This window comes from Alosa alosa, chromosome 8, assembly GCF_017589495.1.
Source record: "Alosa alosa isolate M-15738 ecotype Scorff River chromosome 8, AALO_Geno_1.1, whole genome shotgun sequence".
Taxonomy (NCBI): domain Eukaryota; kingdom Metazoa; phylum Chordata; class Actinopteri; order Clupeiformes; family Clupeidae; genus Alosa; species Alosa alosa.
The window spans coordinates 5651641-5669240 of NC_063196.1; the positions used below are offsets into that span (position 1 = coordinate 5651641).

General features: G+C 42.4%; 2 protein-coding genes across 4 annotated transcripts in view; both read right to left on the reverse strand.

Moving 5' to 3' along the window:
• scml4 (Scm polycomb group protein like 4) overlaps positions 1-11924 on the reverse strand; it is a 47422-nt gene extending 35498 nt beyond the window's left edge. For 2 of the 3 annotated variants that reach the window (XM_048251035.1, XM_048251033.1), the window contains exon 1: positions 11496-11924. The gene's annotated coding sequence lies outside the window, so the exon portion shown is untranslated. Of the gene's footprint in view, positions 1-648; positions 697-11495 lie in introns of those variants that run through there. The other variant, XM_048251034.1, reaches the window with a different exon arrangement.
• Positions 11925-13981: 2057 nt separating this feature from the next.
• Positions 13982-17600, reverse strand: part of sec63 (SEC63 homolog, protein translocation regulator) — a 30893-nt gene continuing 27274 nt past the window's right edge. Inside the window, exon 20 of the mRNA XM_048250522.1 lies at positions 13982-17502. Coding sequence (XP_048106479.1) covers positions 17368-17502 — 135 coding nt within the window. The 3' untranslated portion in view covers positions 13982-17367. The remainder of the gene's footprint in view (positions 17503-17600) is intronic.

A 17600-nucleotide genomic window follows, 5' to 3' on the forward strand; every position in this document is an offset into this window, starting at 1 on the left:
GTGTGTGTATGCTTGCATGCAGTAAGGCATAGTACTCTGTGTGTGTGTGTGTGTGTGTGTGTGTGTGTGTGTGTGTGTGTGTGTGGGATTCCAGCAGGTCTGAGAGGAGGGTTTCTGTTATTGGCGCTCATCTATATTTAATCACATTTAATCTCTCGTGTGCCTCAGGTGATCCTTTCACCCGGAGACCTCAAGCAACCAACACACAGTTAAACTGCCCGCCCGCCCCCACACACACACACACACACACACACACACACACACTCATTATAGACAGATATATTCACCGCATTCAAATCTAGCAACCCACCTCTCTCAACACACAAACAAACTCATGCATAAGCATTCACACACACATCACACACACACACAAAGTCATTAAAGCCACACACTACTGCATTCAAATTTACACACCTCACTATTCTCAGTTTTCCTCTCTCTATTTTACACAAGCAAACCAATCCACCCCACAAGCCCACACACACACAAACACACACACACAGAGACACACAAGCACACAACTCCCACCTAGAGGTCAGAGACCAAAAAAGAAAACCGTGCAGAATGATTAAGTCTAAGAGAGAGAGAGAGAGACAAGAAGAGAGCTGAAAATAACCACAGAGGAAACGATGATCTGTGAATACTAACCACCTCACTCCAGTACTCTGCCAAACTCCCAACACACACACACCCGCTGGTTAGGGACTCCGACTGCAGACTACCCTGACTGGTAAGAAAAATGTGGGCCGAAGGGGTGTGGTTGAACTTCGCTCTCCTACGTCCACGGCTGAGGTGCCCATGGCCAAGGCACTTAACCCCTAACTGCTCCCCATGCAAATGTGGGTTTGCTTACAGCACACTGTGTGCTCAGTGTGTGTGCAGAATAAGGACCAAGCAGTCGCACACTCTCATCTCTTTTTGATATTATTTATTCAAGGTTGACGTTTTGGGCAAACAGCCTTTATCAAGGTTCACTGAGTAAGCAACATGCACTTGTGTGTGTTCACTGACCAAGGACGGGTATAATCCAAAGAGAATTTCGCTGGGATCAATGACAGACAGATAGACAGATAGATAGATAGATAGATAGACAGACAGACAGACAGATAGATCTATCTACAAAAAAACATAAATAATTCATTAAAACATCAAGGGATCATTGCAAAAAAAAAACAGCCACTGTGGGACTGTCTGGAAGACAGGGCTTGTTTTGACACAGGTGCCCTCCTCCCAAAGGCTTCTGATGCTGCTCTGGGGGTGAATACCTTTCATGAAAACATCCCTTTCCACAGGTTAAGGACAGCACTGGCACACATGGTAACTGCATGTTACCCTTTTTATTTTATTTCCAAGGGACCTTGTACAATATTACACATAAATGTTTCCATTTATGTTTTTCACCGGAGTTGGCTTCACCTAAGGCTAATTTTCATCAGCAGTCCCTTGGCAGGTCACAATTTAACCAACAACACAGGGACAGGAAAAATTAACTATAAAAATGAAGTGAGAAACAATACAAATCTGGTAGAGAAATATATCACATGTCCTTTTGTTGTAAACTGCTCTGCTCAAACTGCTCTGTTGTGGTAGGGCTGCACGATTTGGGGAAAATATCTAATTGCAATTTTTCTGACAGATATTGTGATTGTGATTTTGATTTGCGATATGATTTTTAAATGTCAATATTTCAAATGTCTCTCTAATTGGTGAGCACACCCAGTGCACAAGAAGCACAGAACCCCCGACCGACTGTGAAGCTTACTAGTCTGAATTAAACTACTTTGCCCCTCACGCACTACACACCCACCAACCAGCTGAAGTCAAGGAGGATGAAATGAATATAAAAGTCAGAAACGTGACAAAATTAACTGTGGACGATTATTTAGCTTTTGCAATTAGGTCATTGTGTTGGTTAATATTATGATTACGATTGTTATGGGGATAATTGTGCAGCCCTATATTGTGACTGATCACATCAAACCTAGATAGGTCAGGTTACGGTGCGCCTGAGTGGTACTCTACCTGGAGGAAACTGGACCTTACTAGGGAGTCCTCGATCAAGCACTGCCTTCAAGGGATTTCCCCTGTTACAAAAAATCACAAACAAAACAAAACTGTGGAGTCTCCCTCCCTCCCTCTGCATCTCCCCTGTAGGTCCTGGTACCAAGCTGATCTTTATTACACCTGGATAGTCCTGTCTCAGCTGTGTCTCAAGGGTGTGCTAGCCACATTCTTTCACCAAAAGCAGCAGCAAGAAGAACAACCTTTAACATTGAACATGTATTGTCCCACTCTACTAAGCCTGATCTTCCCCAGGTCCATAAAGTCTTACCTCTGGTGCGCTGCTCTTTGTTATTCCTCCTAGAAACACTGACACTTCATCTTCTTCAGAATTGAACATGTGTCGCGTTACCATCACCCGTTCATCACACATCATTCTGCCGGGACTTAATTATGCCTGGATAGTTCAGTCTCAGGTGCAGGTGCACTGCTATCTGACAATCCTCCCACAAGCACTAAAACTGCACCAGGGGAGGGTCCTCCATCAGACCCAGTGCCACATGGGGAATTCCCCACACTTCACTATCCGCACATAACACAACCCAACCCAACCCAACAACGCCCATGCACTGGCTGAATCTCTATAGCTCGGGTTCCATACAGCTCAATCGCATATTGTTCACACATTCATGAAAATTCAAAAGAGGTAAATGTGCATCTGTAAGCATTTCCAAACACTGTGTTATGCAAATTAAAAATGGACATTCTCCTAATCAAGGGAAGAGTTCTGAAAAGCTGTGAATCAACATGTAAGGGCAACATTTCCATTTGTTTTTGACAGTAAATAGGTTGTCGATTGGCCGCTGTGTGAAATCTAACATCTAAGGTGTCTCCTGTGTATATTTAAAATGCCCAGCAAACAAAGGTTTTAAAGGCAGTTGGGTAACACTTTACTTGACACTATCATGAACACATGACACGGTCATGACACATGAAACCTAACCCTAACCCTAACCCTAATCCTAACCCCAACCCTAAGCCTAACCCTAACCATAACTCTAAATCTAACCCTAACTCTAAACCTAACCCTAATCTTAACCCTAACTTGTTATGACAAAAACCGAATGTCACTTATTATACAACAATTGTACGGAGCCCCGGATATGTCATGGGGAAAAAAAATAATAAGTTGTGGCCATGAAATAGCAATTCGTTCCCACAAAATAATAAGTTGTGGCCACAAAATAGCAATTCGTTCCCACAAAGTACTAATTTGTTAACCTGGCAATAGCCAGATGAATTTCGCTCCGCCTAGCTCCACTCATCCATCTGGAACCGATCCATTGAAGTGTTGCTTCAGAAGGCTGGGCCTAATCAAAAAATGCTTGCATATGATTGAATAAGCCACTTGTCCGTCATCTATTGGCGTGCTACTTCAACCACTCACATCAAAGCCAACCCGTGGCGCTAATAACAGACTCACAGTCGCTTCTCACGCTATTTCACATCTATGAAACTCCGCCCTGCGCCCTGATTGGCTAAACCATAAAGTTGGTTGGAGAAATCACTCTCAATGGAAGAGGTCCCAGATGGATGTGAGTGAAGCTAGGCGGAGCTGCATGAACGACATTCATCTGGCTAGGGTCAGATTACTAATTTAACCCGCGAAATATTAATTCGTTCCCCACGAAATAGGTAATTTGTGGCCGCGAAATATTAATTTGTTCCCACGAAATAGTAATTTGTGGCCCACGAAATAGGTAGGCCTATAGGCTGTGCACTGGACAGCTGGATGAGCAAATCAAGCGCCAACTCCTCAAACAGGAACAGTCGCTGTCACACAATGGACAGGGATATAGTAGAGTGCTATTTTAGGCTGGGAATGAAATACAAAGACATTTTGAAAAGCCTGGCATTGGAGGGATTCATTATTAGCGAGAGGCATCTCCACAGACTATTAAGAGCCAGGTTGGCTGCACCGGGCGTGGGGTACAACTTGAGCGTGTCTCTCTGGATTTTTGTTTTTTTATAAGGTGACGTGAACATTTCCATTAAAACATGCATCAGATAGCTGGAGGTGAATCTTCATTCCCCCCTCCTCCTCTCACTTTTTCCCCATCCTCATCTCATCTCCGCCTTCTACCCACACACCCATCACTGTTCCATTTCTTAGTTATTATTTGCATACACCGCAGCTGATGAAATCATATATCGGGCACTTCTATCTTTTGTAAAAGCGTCGTCGTCAGAGGTGCGTGACCGAGGACCTGTGCGAGATAGATGGGGCGGTCAGGAACAACGCCGAGGCTGATGGAGAACCGGGAAAATGAAATGAATGAAGTGAATGAAACGTAATTTACAAAGACATTGTAAAACACTGAAAGTTAATATTTTGTCACTAGCAACCTACATCTGTCCTCTGTCAAATACAGTTGCATTTACAGCTCTGAACAAAACCGTTCAAGAGTTATTTAAGGAGAAGTCGAACGTGCGTTATGTTTCATCCGTCCCTCCTGGCTGGGACAAATGAAACAGCATGGGGGACGAATGAAACATACAGCTTAAATTATGTAAACTTCCCACAACTTCAATATTTGACAACATACTATGAATGGTACTTCAAGTATGTGTTATTTTAGATAGATTGCTGCTGGGCTATATGTCTTGGTTCATGTCTGTTAACAACTCATTGCCGTCAAGGTGATGCGCGTATTTCGCGGTTATGGAAATAGCATGCACTATGCCATTAATATAGCTAGAATAATGCATGTTTCGAATTATATAATGTTTCTATAGTACAAAATGTTATTTCACTCTGTTTTTATGTGGTTAAAGCCACCACACATCCAAATAAGTGCCCTTCATGACCCACAGGCCGTCAGTCTTCATCATCGGTCTTCGTCATAGGTTAACATGGCAAAACTCGACCCCCTACCTGATAGCCCCAAATATATTTGCATCTTTCTAAAACTGCTTTTCCATGTCTCACCTCCATAAAATATAGTATGAACACAGATATGTGTGCATTGACTTAGAATAAATGGGGTTTACTGCCTGGTCGGGACAAATAGGTGTTTCAATCGTCCCCCCATAGAAATTTAGCATTATAGGCCTATCCTAACCTAGCAACGGAGGTTAATATGCTCTATGTTTTGTCCAAATGATGTCTGTCTATCATCGTTTACTTTTCGGAGAAAACCAGAATGTTTCATTCGTCCCCGTTTTCAATCGTCCGGTTGTACCCTACTGCAAACCAGAGAATTGAGAGCTGGTGGGGAGTGATGAGAAAAGACACGACAGGCTTCTACTGGCGCTCAATTTGCTCACCCAGCTGTCCAGTGCACGTTAGATAATACATATTTCGTGGCCACAAATTACTATTTATTGGGAGCAATTAATATTCGTGGCCACAAATTACCTATTTCGTGGGAACGAATTACTATTTCGTGGGAACGAATTAATATTTCGTGACCACAAATTAGTACTTTGTGGGAACAAATTGCTATTTTGTGGCCACAACTTATTATTTTGTGGGAACGAATTGCTATTTCGTGGCCACAACTTATTATTTTTTTTCCCAAAGACATATCCGGGGCTCCGTTGGGTTCTATGGAACTATTTATTTGTTTCTGATTGGCCGAGAGACGTTCCATGAGTTGGAATATCCCTGGACATTTCATTAATTTGCACAGCTAATAATAAATCACTCCGCGATACAATGCGAAGATTTGACACAATGTTCTCATCCCATCCCTCCACTATTTCAAGCAATAGGTTACTCCTTAGCAAACCATAACGAAACAGTGCTTCACCACATCTATGGATTAAGCCACACAGTCAACTCAATGTAAGTAAGATAAACGAGGATGCTCTCAGCATTGCCAGCATTGTGTATAATATGACTGTCACTTGGAGGAGACTTGTAGATAACTAACGTTAGCATAATTAGCTAACCGCTGCTAACGTGCTAGCTTCGTCACGTCAGGCTGTGCACAGTAGTGTAACATTTATTCACCATAAATTAATAAAGTTGAGTGGTTCTGCAATGTAGACTATGTTTCCGTTTTTTTGCAGTACCATGTCCCTTACATGACATGGCCTAGTGTCCTTGTAACATGCATGCAGCAAACCTAGATATGAATGTGATTTCAGCCCGACTTTCAACATTTCTTTCAAAAAGACATTTAAACCACAAAGACCCGTAACGAGGGATCTGGAATGTTGGTTACCTAGCAACCAAGACGCTGTCTATTGAAAAGGGAACTATGTTTTGATGCGTAAGAACGATGTTGAAATTAACATTTTTAAACAATAATGGGGTGTTTTCAGATTATTTAGTTTGTGGTAGAATTGTTGTATAAAAGCAATATAGCACTCGTGATCGTGGGATTGGTCATGGATATTCTCACGGCTGTTGTTGCCTGCGCCACTCGGCACCCGTGGGAATATCCATGACCAACCCCACTCTCACTCGTGCTATATTGCTTAAATAACATATGCGTTATGTCACAAACGTTTATGACTTGTTTATGACACGTTCACGACAGTGTCATGTCACCCTTATGTTGACACTGTCAAGTAAAGTGGAACCGGCTCAATTCCAAAGAAAAAACACGGTCCTGGGTTTTTGGTGAATCAGAAACGGATGTCAATGGGCTCCTTTCCAGACCAACCTGCAGAGCAAATAGCTAGCAGGTTCATCTGGGTTCATGCAGGCTACAGCGAACCAGACGCAGTGGGACAGCTCTACGCCCTCACAAACACATCAGCACTTTGGTCACTGTCCTTGTTTTTTAAATGTGCTATATAAATAAATTGACATTGACATTCACATCAACAACCTTATCAGGAACATGGCTCAACGTCTGTCAGAGTCTATGAGAGTGGACATTGAGGTTGGGTCATTGGCACTCATGTTGCCTGTATGGCCTGTATACCCTCCCACTACCCAGCATGCATTGCTCTGCAGGGAATTATCTCCATCATGCCTGAGTCCTGCCTCTGCTGTCTGTCCCTGTGCAAGGGTGGAAAACAGGCGATTTCACTAATTAATTGAATGCTAATTAGCTAATGCTAATGGCAGGGAATGAAAGATGGGATTGATAGAAGAATGGACGCAAAGAAAGAGAATTAATGAGAGAAAAATATGTTTAGCCTGCTGTTACATAACTGTAACAATGAAACCTAGTCAACCAGACAGACTCCTTGTATTTGAGGACTGTGGAGGTATTACAATTCCGTTCAAAAAGACAGTGCCCCACCCCTATTGCGTGCAAATAGCCATTCTCAACATGAGAGCAATGGGCAGGAAACTGACTCTGAATGGATTCTGGCCCGGATTCGGGCCAGATCTCGCCCAGAGCCGGCAGGGCTTCAGCCCCAAGCGTAATGCGGAGCATTGAGATTCCGGAGCACACGGTCCAGCCCGCGCTCATTAGAACTCTTTAATCCCAGTGTTCTGTTTGTCTCTGCAGCGGCAGCAGCCAGGCAGCCAGCGTGGCTAATTCAGATCACACAGCTCTCTTGATCAGCCCAGAGATAAACATTTGTTTTGTTAATAGCCCTTTGGGAAGTCCTCTGAGTTTTTCCGCTTTTTTTTTTTAAATCCTTCTTTTTCATGAGGTGAATGAAGATCAGCTCGCTATAGTTGTTGTTGTGTTTTCAACACTTTTTAAAGTGTTTTCGAGTGGTTCTTGAGCAACTCCTCTGATAGGGTCTCTCCACTGTGAATAAGCCACTCTGGAAGACGAACCACAAATGCAAATGCCGACTGATGTTGTTACCATGGTCGCTGATTTTAATACTCATTAAACGAAACACTACCCTCACTAAACAAAAGAATATGTGCCTGGGGACACATTGAGGGAAAAAGTATTTGCATGAGGTAATGAAGGAAAATCATACCTGTGCTAATGCTTATTAAAGTGAAAGAAAATGTCCTTCAATCACCCATCGTAGAATAGGTCACAAAACAATAAAGCTGGGGACTTATGTAAACAGTATAACAATGGAAATTATTTTCTGCTGTTAAATTATGAAAATAAATAAGCACTGAACTGGATAATGTTTGGGCGAGCATAACTGGCAGTTGGCTTGGGAGGAGATAGCCTTTTGACACTTTAGGTTAAGAGTTTGTTTAAATCTATTAACACACAACGTCCTTATCGCCTAACCATTCAGTCTGCTCCAAAACGAACGTAGCAAAGGTCTGCTTTCACTCCCAAGGTTATTAAAGATTATAAATTCAGCACACAGTAGCTTTCTCTCTCTCCCTCTGTCTCGCTCTCACACACACACACACCCACACATGCACAAACACACATTCACACACCATTCATGACAACAGTCTTTATTCAAACAGCTTGCTGTGGTCATATTCAAATTATTCTTTTTACACACTTATCACACACACACACACACACACACCAAAAGGAAACTGATAAGGCTCTAACGGTTCGGTGCAGCAAACACTGTTAACACTAAATTAACGACAATACATTAAAATTACATTTTACATCAAATACAATTGCAAGCACACACACACACACAAACACTTCTGTCAATTAAGCATATAGGAGTTAGAAATAGGAAATACATGACCACACACATACACACACACACACACACATACACACACAGAACATACCACAGGCCATAACCTATGTGCTTTCCCATATTCTTAGCTGTGCAATTCAGTTAGTGCAATCCAATTCAAAGCAACAATGGTCATGGACAATACACTTGTCAAGACCAGAGCAAGAGCAAAACACACTCAGTAGCCTATTCACAGTCTGGCTGCAGGGAACCAAATGGAATCAAACTGGAATAGAATCACAGTGCTATGAGTTAAGGAAGAATTACAGTGTTATCGGTCCAAGAGTGTGCGTTTGTGTGTGTGTGTGTGTGTTCTTACTTGCTCTTAAGTGTTTTATGGCTTTTATTTATTTTATGACCTTTTAGTTGTATTTTTATATAGTAACTTGTGTATTTTATTTCTTTTATATTTTTATATTTCTGACATTTCTACACATTCACTTTTTTATATTATATTGTTACTTTTCCTATTACATTTTTATCTGTTCCTCAAGCTATTACTTATTTGATATGCTGTTCTCAGGTCTTGTAAAGCACATTGAGTTGCCTTGGAATCTAATACAACACATCTAACACATTGCATTGCCTTGCATTGGGTGGGTTCCAAGTCACTTTGAGTTGATATTACAGGGGCTAGCAGGTAGGCTACACTGCTGTGCATTGTAAGCACAGTATCTAAATTTCACTTTCAAACTTACAGCATTATGCATTGGTTTTAGCCTACTTGCTAATATGTCTAACATGTCCACTGGGGGCAGATTAGAATTGTGGAAAATCTTATATTTTGTATACAAGATTTGGGATTATAAATTATAGTCTTAAAAAACACTGTCTGGAATGTTCCAGGGCCACTATCCAGCACTGAATTTATCCTCCAGCCCAGTGCCTTTGTTGCATTGTTGCCGCTGTGTAGCTCCTGATGCTGCCCCAGGCTGCAGGCTCCGCACCCTTGCAGATCCAGTGCAAACCATATGCTGGTCTGCCACCAGCTGGTCAGAGAGCAACAGCATTATTTCCCCAGCAGCGTCAGCTCATTTCCCTCAACCACCACTGATACTTCATCGCCCTGCTGGGTCCAGTGCTTGAGTGTCCATTGTGTTCAGGGCTAATACTGAACAGTCGGACGGGAGTTCACCTCAGCTGGTCTCTCCCAAATTAACATTACATAACAGCCATATCAGCCTTGGCTTTGCATCAATCTTTTATGATATTGTGTGATATTTCTGCTGTAAGTGTTCTTCCAGACATTGATCAATGTTTGTTTGACTGTGTTATGGAAATTTTGCTGAGAAGCTGCCTCTGTTTTGACTGAGTTCCAATGAAGCTGTGACACATCCTGCATTCTGACACATCTCAGCGTACAGCTCCACCCCCTTACAACCGCCCCTCTGTTTACCTGCGGATACTGTTTCCATTGGGAGAATGGCGGCAGCATGGTGTGTGCGTGTGTGTGTGTGTTTGTGTGTGTGTGTGTGTTGGGGGGTGGGGAGATTTTCCGTACGAGGGTAACCTGAACAGAATACCTTTGGGATGGCATAATTAGATAGAGGCTGCTGAGGCCACAGTAACTTATTAAACTGCAGCACTCAGCTCTGGTGTGTGTAAGCACTGAAATCTTCTCCAATCTGTTTGTTCAATAACAGTGCTACAGGTTCAGAGCCTGGAGGTCATCCGTAAGTTACTCATTTACTTAGCATGGGGAGAGCAGCAGTGGCTGCACAGACTGTACAACACCCAAACAAATAACAGTACGTTTAGGGGAGCATTACTGCTAGGTTACACACACACACACACACACACACACACACTTACATTAATTAATTTATGAGGATTAACATTCAAGCTAGGCGTACATCAGAAAAAGGAAACATAAGCAAAACAATAAATAATACTTTCCAAACACCACAGGATGAGAGTGCAGACAGACTTTAATCAAAGTACATAGAAGGAGAAAAGGGTGGAAGGCAGTAGAAGAAAGAATGTGCATGTTAGACGTATTGGGTTAGTTAGATGTGTTACACACTCTCTCTCTCACACACACACACACACACACACACACACACACACACACAGCAGTAAGAAAGTGCTAAGTTGTTGTGAAATGGAACAAATTCATTAGAGCCTAACAGATAAGATGTATGTGTGTAAACAGAGCCAGCTAGGCCTACAGCTATACATTAAAACACAATAAATGGCTGTCTTTACTGTTTTTGCCCTCTTAAACCATAGCAGTAAATGGCAAAAAATACAAATTGTTTTGATGTTTTTTGCCAATAATACTGATACTAACAGTTCCACAATCTCTCTCTCTCTCTCTCTCTCTCTCTCTCTCCGACACACACACTAAGGAATAATTCAAGGCATCTCTGCAGGGTTCGCACTCTGCGACCTGCGGGACTAACCTACTCTCCAAGTAAACATCTTTCTCTGCCTCACAACGCAAATGCAGACACCCACGGGACTTCAACAATATCGATCAAATCGAGACCTAATGTCTAACTCAAGCGTGAATAGGCCTACGTAATAGTTTGGCTACATAGTGTATTGTCATTTCATAAATTAGGAGGCTCTTCTTTGCTTTAACAGCACTAAATAATCAGAACACCTACTAAATAGGAGGATGACAAACAACACTATCAAGCAAATAAAATGAAAATTCGCGTCCTGGTTAAATTCATCAATCTTATGTGCAGAGATTACAAAAAAAACGGGTAATGTGTAGCCTTGGATATTTACTTGCGCTACAGGCTCTTCTTATTCATGTTTAATCATAAATGTTTCCTCTTGGACGGCCGCTTTTTGCTTAAATAGCCTTCCTAACATCAAAACAGTACATGATCAACTCCATTAATGACTGACCACACTGTTGCCAGGTGGGTATGGTAGCCTACAAGACTTACCTTCACCGCCGCGCTCTGTGGCGAAAGCTGACAAATGTGTCATATCTTCGGTGACGCGCAGCCAACACGTCGTTCCGGGCGGTGGCCACGGGACAGGGGACTTGATTTTCTCCGCTTCCCGCCAATGCAGAGCCGGTTGACGAACGAATACCGTGCCCGGTGACTGCTGCGGCAAAGTAGGCTACAGTAAGTTACCTAGCACCCCCAGGAGATCGTTACAACACAAGGCTGCACCCAGCACAATAAGTAGCTAATAGTTTTTCTGCCTTCTCCCTGCAAAGTAGGCTACGCTATGCGAAGTCAACATGTTAAGACGCACTCAAACGTGGAAGCCTCTTGTCAAGTCTGTGTGTTTCTGTAATGACTCGTCACCAGAGATAAGAGGGAATTGAATCGAACAATCTGTTCGATAGCTAACGCCAATTTACTTCTTCCACTGTTTTTTTTTTGTTTGGGTTAGGCGCAGCCTATGGGCGTTGGTTTTGAAAATGAAGTAAATTAACAAATCTACAGGGACCGTTCTCGTAGGCTATTTTATGCAGATGATCTAATCATTTTATTTATTTAAGTGCACTCACCAAATAATTCACGTTAGAAAAATTAAGTCTATCAGCACGACAACTATTACCAGACTGCACAAATTACATTACATTACATTTAGCAGACACACAAATAGCATGCATGAGATAATAGCACTAGTCGAATATTGATGAATTGTGTTAATTCAATCATTTAACAAATAGCCTACATAGGGCTACGTCAGCATCTGCAACGAGCGTCAAAAAGGCACATTTTTCCTAGGGCCCGTAATTACAGTACGTTCATAATTCAGGTAAAATGCAAGGCATTGTCGCTGAAAACAACAAAAGGTCTACCATAAAATCCTGTCTCTCAACAGAAAACTCTTAATAACCAAGTTGGTACATGATCTGTCGCGATAGACGGTTTTATATCCTAACAATTGTTTTTGCTTCACGAAAATGTAAAAAAAGAAAGAAAAATCAAGTTGTACACAGCCTAGTTTGTGTAACCCACTATTACCATTCCTTATTTAGTTGTTCTATTATTTGCGACACAACGGTTAGATAACCTAAATGTATGGTGTATGTGAAAATTACAACACTTCCATGAACAACTTGATATTGCTGCCCAAGCCGTAGCCTACTAGGCAGCGCACAAAAAGGCAGTGCGCAACGCAAGTATTATTCGAATTTTATTGAACAAACCTCCCAATGATAACAGTATTTTTTTTATTTTTTTTCAAAAATAAAAAAAACTCAAAATGCACTGTTCCAAATGATTATGCACAACAGAGTTTCAAGACTTTTAATATGTTGTTAAGAACTAAAAATGGTAATTTGTTGAATTTGCAGCATTAGGAGGTGATATAAATTAAATCAAAAGTTATTTCAATCAAAAACATCTTAACAGGCCAAATTACATGTTAACATAGGACCCCTTCATTGAGATCACCTTCACAATTCTTGCATCCATTGAACTTGTGAGTTCATGGAGAGTTTCTGCTTCAATGAGCCTCCCAGAGATGCTGCTTGGATGTGAACAGCCTCCCACCCTCATAGATATTTTGCTTGATGATGCTCCAAAAGTTCTCAATAGGGTTGAGGTCAGGGGAAGATGGGGGCCACACCATGAGTTTCTCTCCTTTTATGCCCATAGCAGCCAATGACCCAGGGGTATTCTATGCAGCATGAGATGGTGCATTGTCATGCATAAAGATGATTTTGCTACGGAAGGCACGCTTCTTCTTTTTGTACCACGGAAGAAAGTGGTCAGTCAGAAACTCTACATACTACAGCCAAGGTCATTTTCACACCGTCAGGGACCCTAAAGGGGCCTACCAGCTCTCTCCCCATGATTCCGGTCCAAAACATCACTCCGCCATTTCCTTGCTGACATCTCAGCCTTGTTGGGACATGGTGGCCATTCACCAGCCATCCATTACTTCATCCATCTGGACCATCTAGGGTTGCACGACACTCACCCGTAAATAAAACTGTTTAAATTAGTATTCGTGTATTCCTGAGCCCACTGCAACCATTTCTGTTTGTGAGCATTGTTTAGGGGTGGCCAAATAGTAGGTTTATGCACACTTGCAAACTTCTTGAGGATCCTACACCTTGAGGTTCGTGAGACTCCAGAAACACCATCGGCTTCAAATACCCGTTTGCTGCTTTGCAATGGCAACACTTGCCAGCCATACGTCATGTGTCCAGAAAAGGCTCATGAATTTTAGAGAATTCATTTTAAAGGCGATAAAATACAAATGCAACCCTTATTTCAAGAGAAGTCACGTTTTAAAGATCATTTTAAAAGTTTTTATTTGAAATGATTTAAATACAAATAATATATTTATTTCCATTTACAATAACAGTTTTGTTGTAAACAAAAGTGGCAGACATTGTTATTACTGGGTAACTGGATTCTTCTCCGGCCTCGATAAGAGTGTGTGTGTTTTTCTGTGTGTGTGTGTGTGTGTGTGTGTGTGTGTGTGTGTGTGTGTGTGTGTGTGTGTGTATGAAAGCTAAGGTTGCAGCAGGGTTTCTTTCCACTGGTATTCCGGGGACTATTGTGTAGCTTGTAGTTCCTTGTAGAAGATGATGCTACATTCTTTTTTGAACCGATAACACTATAATATCCAGCCAGGACAAACCCTGTGTGTAGACCTGTGTGCTGAATGTGAGTGTGTGTGGAACATACTGTGATAATACGCAGCCGGATTAGAACCTTCCGCTCCTTTACAGAAAGCGTTACACTAAAAATGAAAGAAAAGGATAAACAAACAAAAACAAAAAAACTACCTAAGAGTTTAACGTTTTGTTTTCATCTACCAAAATGTTTTTAGGTATTTCCTCCATAAAGATCTATAAAATACATACAATAAGCCTGTAGGATTCAGCAAGAGAATCCTGGATATTTTTTTCCTCCCAGAAGATTGAAGTGGTAAAAAAAACAAAAACAAATAAAAAAACAGAAGATTTGAGATTTTATTGGATGAAATGGTGATTCAGTTGAAAGTGTCTGTTTACGTCCTTTCCAGCTTGGGAGCGTGCCATTTGTGTTTAGTCCTGTCTCAGACATCGGGGGGATACAATTCAATGTCTCGTGTGTGTGTGTGTTTGTATGTGTGTGTGTGTGTGTTGGATCAAGATTCTCATGACATGGTGAGCGCAAGTGGCATTAAAAAGGGCCACTTTTATAACTCCTGTGGAGATGAAGGAATTTAAGAAAAAAAAAAAAAAAAATGGTCAGGCTAAAATCTGGAAGTGTACAGCCTCCACCTTGAGAGAAAATTGGACAAAGATGATTGGTTCATTTGGATTGGGAGAAGAAAATTCACCTCTCAGTCAAATCAGGATGAGAGGAACTCTGCTTCCTATTGGCTCTGCACACGTCCTCCTTTCCACTCTACAGGGCTCTCTTGAAACGGAACTATTAGGACCGATCAAAGAAAGAGATATGCAGGTCAGTCAGGTCAGAGATTGGGGGAAACGTACATGGAAAGTAAACACCAGGGGTCAAGGTTCAGACACCCAGTGGGCAGAGGTGAGCACATTTGGGGCTGAATTAGCTAGTCTATCAACCATGGGGAAGAAATGAGGGTGCTTCTTCCTCACTCTGCAGTTCTGTATAATAATACCTACATGGTGTAAACACACACACACACACACCTCTAGGTTTTTCCAATACAGTGCAAGCCAAACGACAATAGCCTTGTTTAAGGCTATGGTAATTGGCAGTCACTTTTGTCCAAAGTGACATGCACAATTTATGCTCAGTCAAATTTACATAATTTAGACTGAAAACCTCCGACCAACTGCTTGAATGGCATGATCGGAATAGCCAGGTTATGTGACATGCAGAATTTCATTCTATTTGGTGCAGATGCTCATATGGGACCTTGGTTTTAGATCTTAGTAGAAGCCATCATAATTGCCTAAGCTGTGGATGAGATGTCAAAGTACTAAGTTTGTTCTAATCATAGTGTTTATAGGGACAATTTTTATTCCGATTGGGCCACGACTCCAATCATAATCGCAATAGACAGGTCAGTGCAAATGTACCAACTGACTACTACAAGTGTGGTACGGCAAAGATCTTGCTCAGATACACACACCCCTACACAACTGACAGAGTGAGTGATGGAGATAACGGAAATAAACTCCCATATTGTGCTCCCCAGCTACACACGACACACACGAAGAGTAAGGCCTCAGGCTTGGGGGAAAAAGGACAAGATATGGAATGTGAACGAGAGATTGAATGGAAAGAGAAACAAAATGAAAAGAGAACACGGATGAAAGACAAAAACGACTAAAACGACAAGAAAAAAAAAAAAAAAAAGTCATGAAAATCTTTGACACCAGCGTCTCTCTGCTTCGCTCTACATTCACTGATCATCATCAGGCTCTTGGCTAACACCACACTGCTTCCCCAAGAGAAGAAGCGCTTAGCGGATTCATCCCAACCACTCTACACTACAGTTCAGCTCCACTGCTCAGCCAGACCGTCCACCTTGGACTTATCCTGATGGACTACAGACTGGGCTCCAAAGGTTTCGCTGACCAGCCATGCAGTCTACTGTGTGAAGTGGTGGGACAGCAAACAAACAAAGAGTTGTGTAAGGGTTGTGTTGACAAACAAACAAAGAGTTGTGTTGACAGACAAACAAAGAGTTGTGTAAGGGCCATGTTGACAAAGTCTGCGACATACAAAGCTTACGTACAGTATGCTTTGTGCAGAGTGAGAGCCTTTTATAATCCCCCTAACACACACACACACACACGTAGAGGGACTCATTTATGAGAATCCATCTACTCTGAATGACCATAACTATAAACCACTGCAGTCATTAGGTGGTCATTACCAACTAAAAAGCACAAAGATGTCTGCAGAAGCACACACGCGCACACACACACACACACACACACACACACACACACACAAACGACCCACGTCCCCTCAGAGCTTGCCTCAGCATTCTTAACCTCCCCCCTCCCCACACACACACAGAAGAGAGAGAAAAAGTGAGTGAGAAAATGCCCTACAAGCAAACATATTCCCCAAACAACTTTCACCAGCGCACACACACACACACACACACACACACACACACACACACAGAACTAGATTGAACGAGAAAAGCTCTAATTAAGGTCAGAAATGGCCATCGTTTATGCACCCAAAGGCTCAAACGGAGACTCCAGCTGGGCTACTGATGAGGTGTTTATTGGAGACTTGTCTGTCAGTGTGTGTGTGTGTGTGTGTGGTGTCTAGCTGTGAGGTCATTGCTGTGTATCTTATCAAAACAAGTCCAGTTCCTTGGTCAAATAGTTTTTTAGATGTTGTGTGCATGTGTGTGTGTGTGCGTGTGGTGTCCGAGGCTCCATAGTGATGGTGTTGGGGGGTTATGGTGGGAGCATCTGAGATGGGGGTGATTTGTGATGTGAAGGAAGGAATGAACACTCCAGGCTTTCAGAAGAAGAGCATGATGGGAGCTTTTGAGTTCATTTTGTATTGGTGACGTTCTGTGTGTGTGTAAGTTGGGTTGGAGCACGTCAGCCAATGTGTGAATATACAAAAGCAGTCTGTATCCTTGACGCACAATGTGTGTCTGATGTGTATATATGTATATGTGTGTGTGTGCGTGTACGTGTGTGACTAATGGCAGGATTAGTTCTGTACGCTTCCAAAGACATGCGTCTCTGAACACATCTTTGCGTGTGTCGGTATGTGGGCGTGTGTGTGTGTGTATGTTTAGTCATTGTCCTCCTCTTCATTCTCCTCGATGTGTGTGCGGGCGTGTGGGTGTGTGTGCGTGTGTGTGTGGGTGCGCACGTGTGTGTGTGTATGTTTAGTCATTGTCCTCCTCCTCCTCTTCACTCTCCTCGATGCCGTCGCTGTCGTCCGGCTCCTCCTCCTCCTCCGTGTCCGGGATGTCCCACTGAGGGTGGTTGTCCACCATGGCCTTTGCCTCGTGAACTTCCAACTGCACGCACGCGACACATCAAGAGGGAGGGGGAGAGGGGGAGAGAGAGAGAGAGAGAGAGAGAGAGAGAGAGAGAGAGAGAGAGAGAGAGAGAGAGA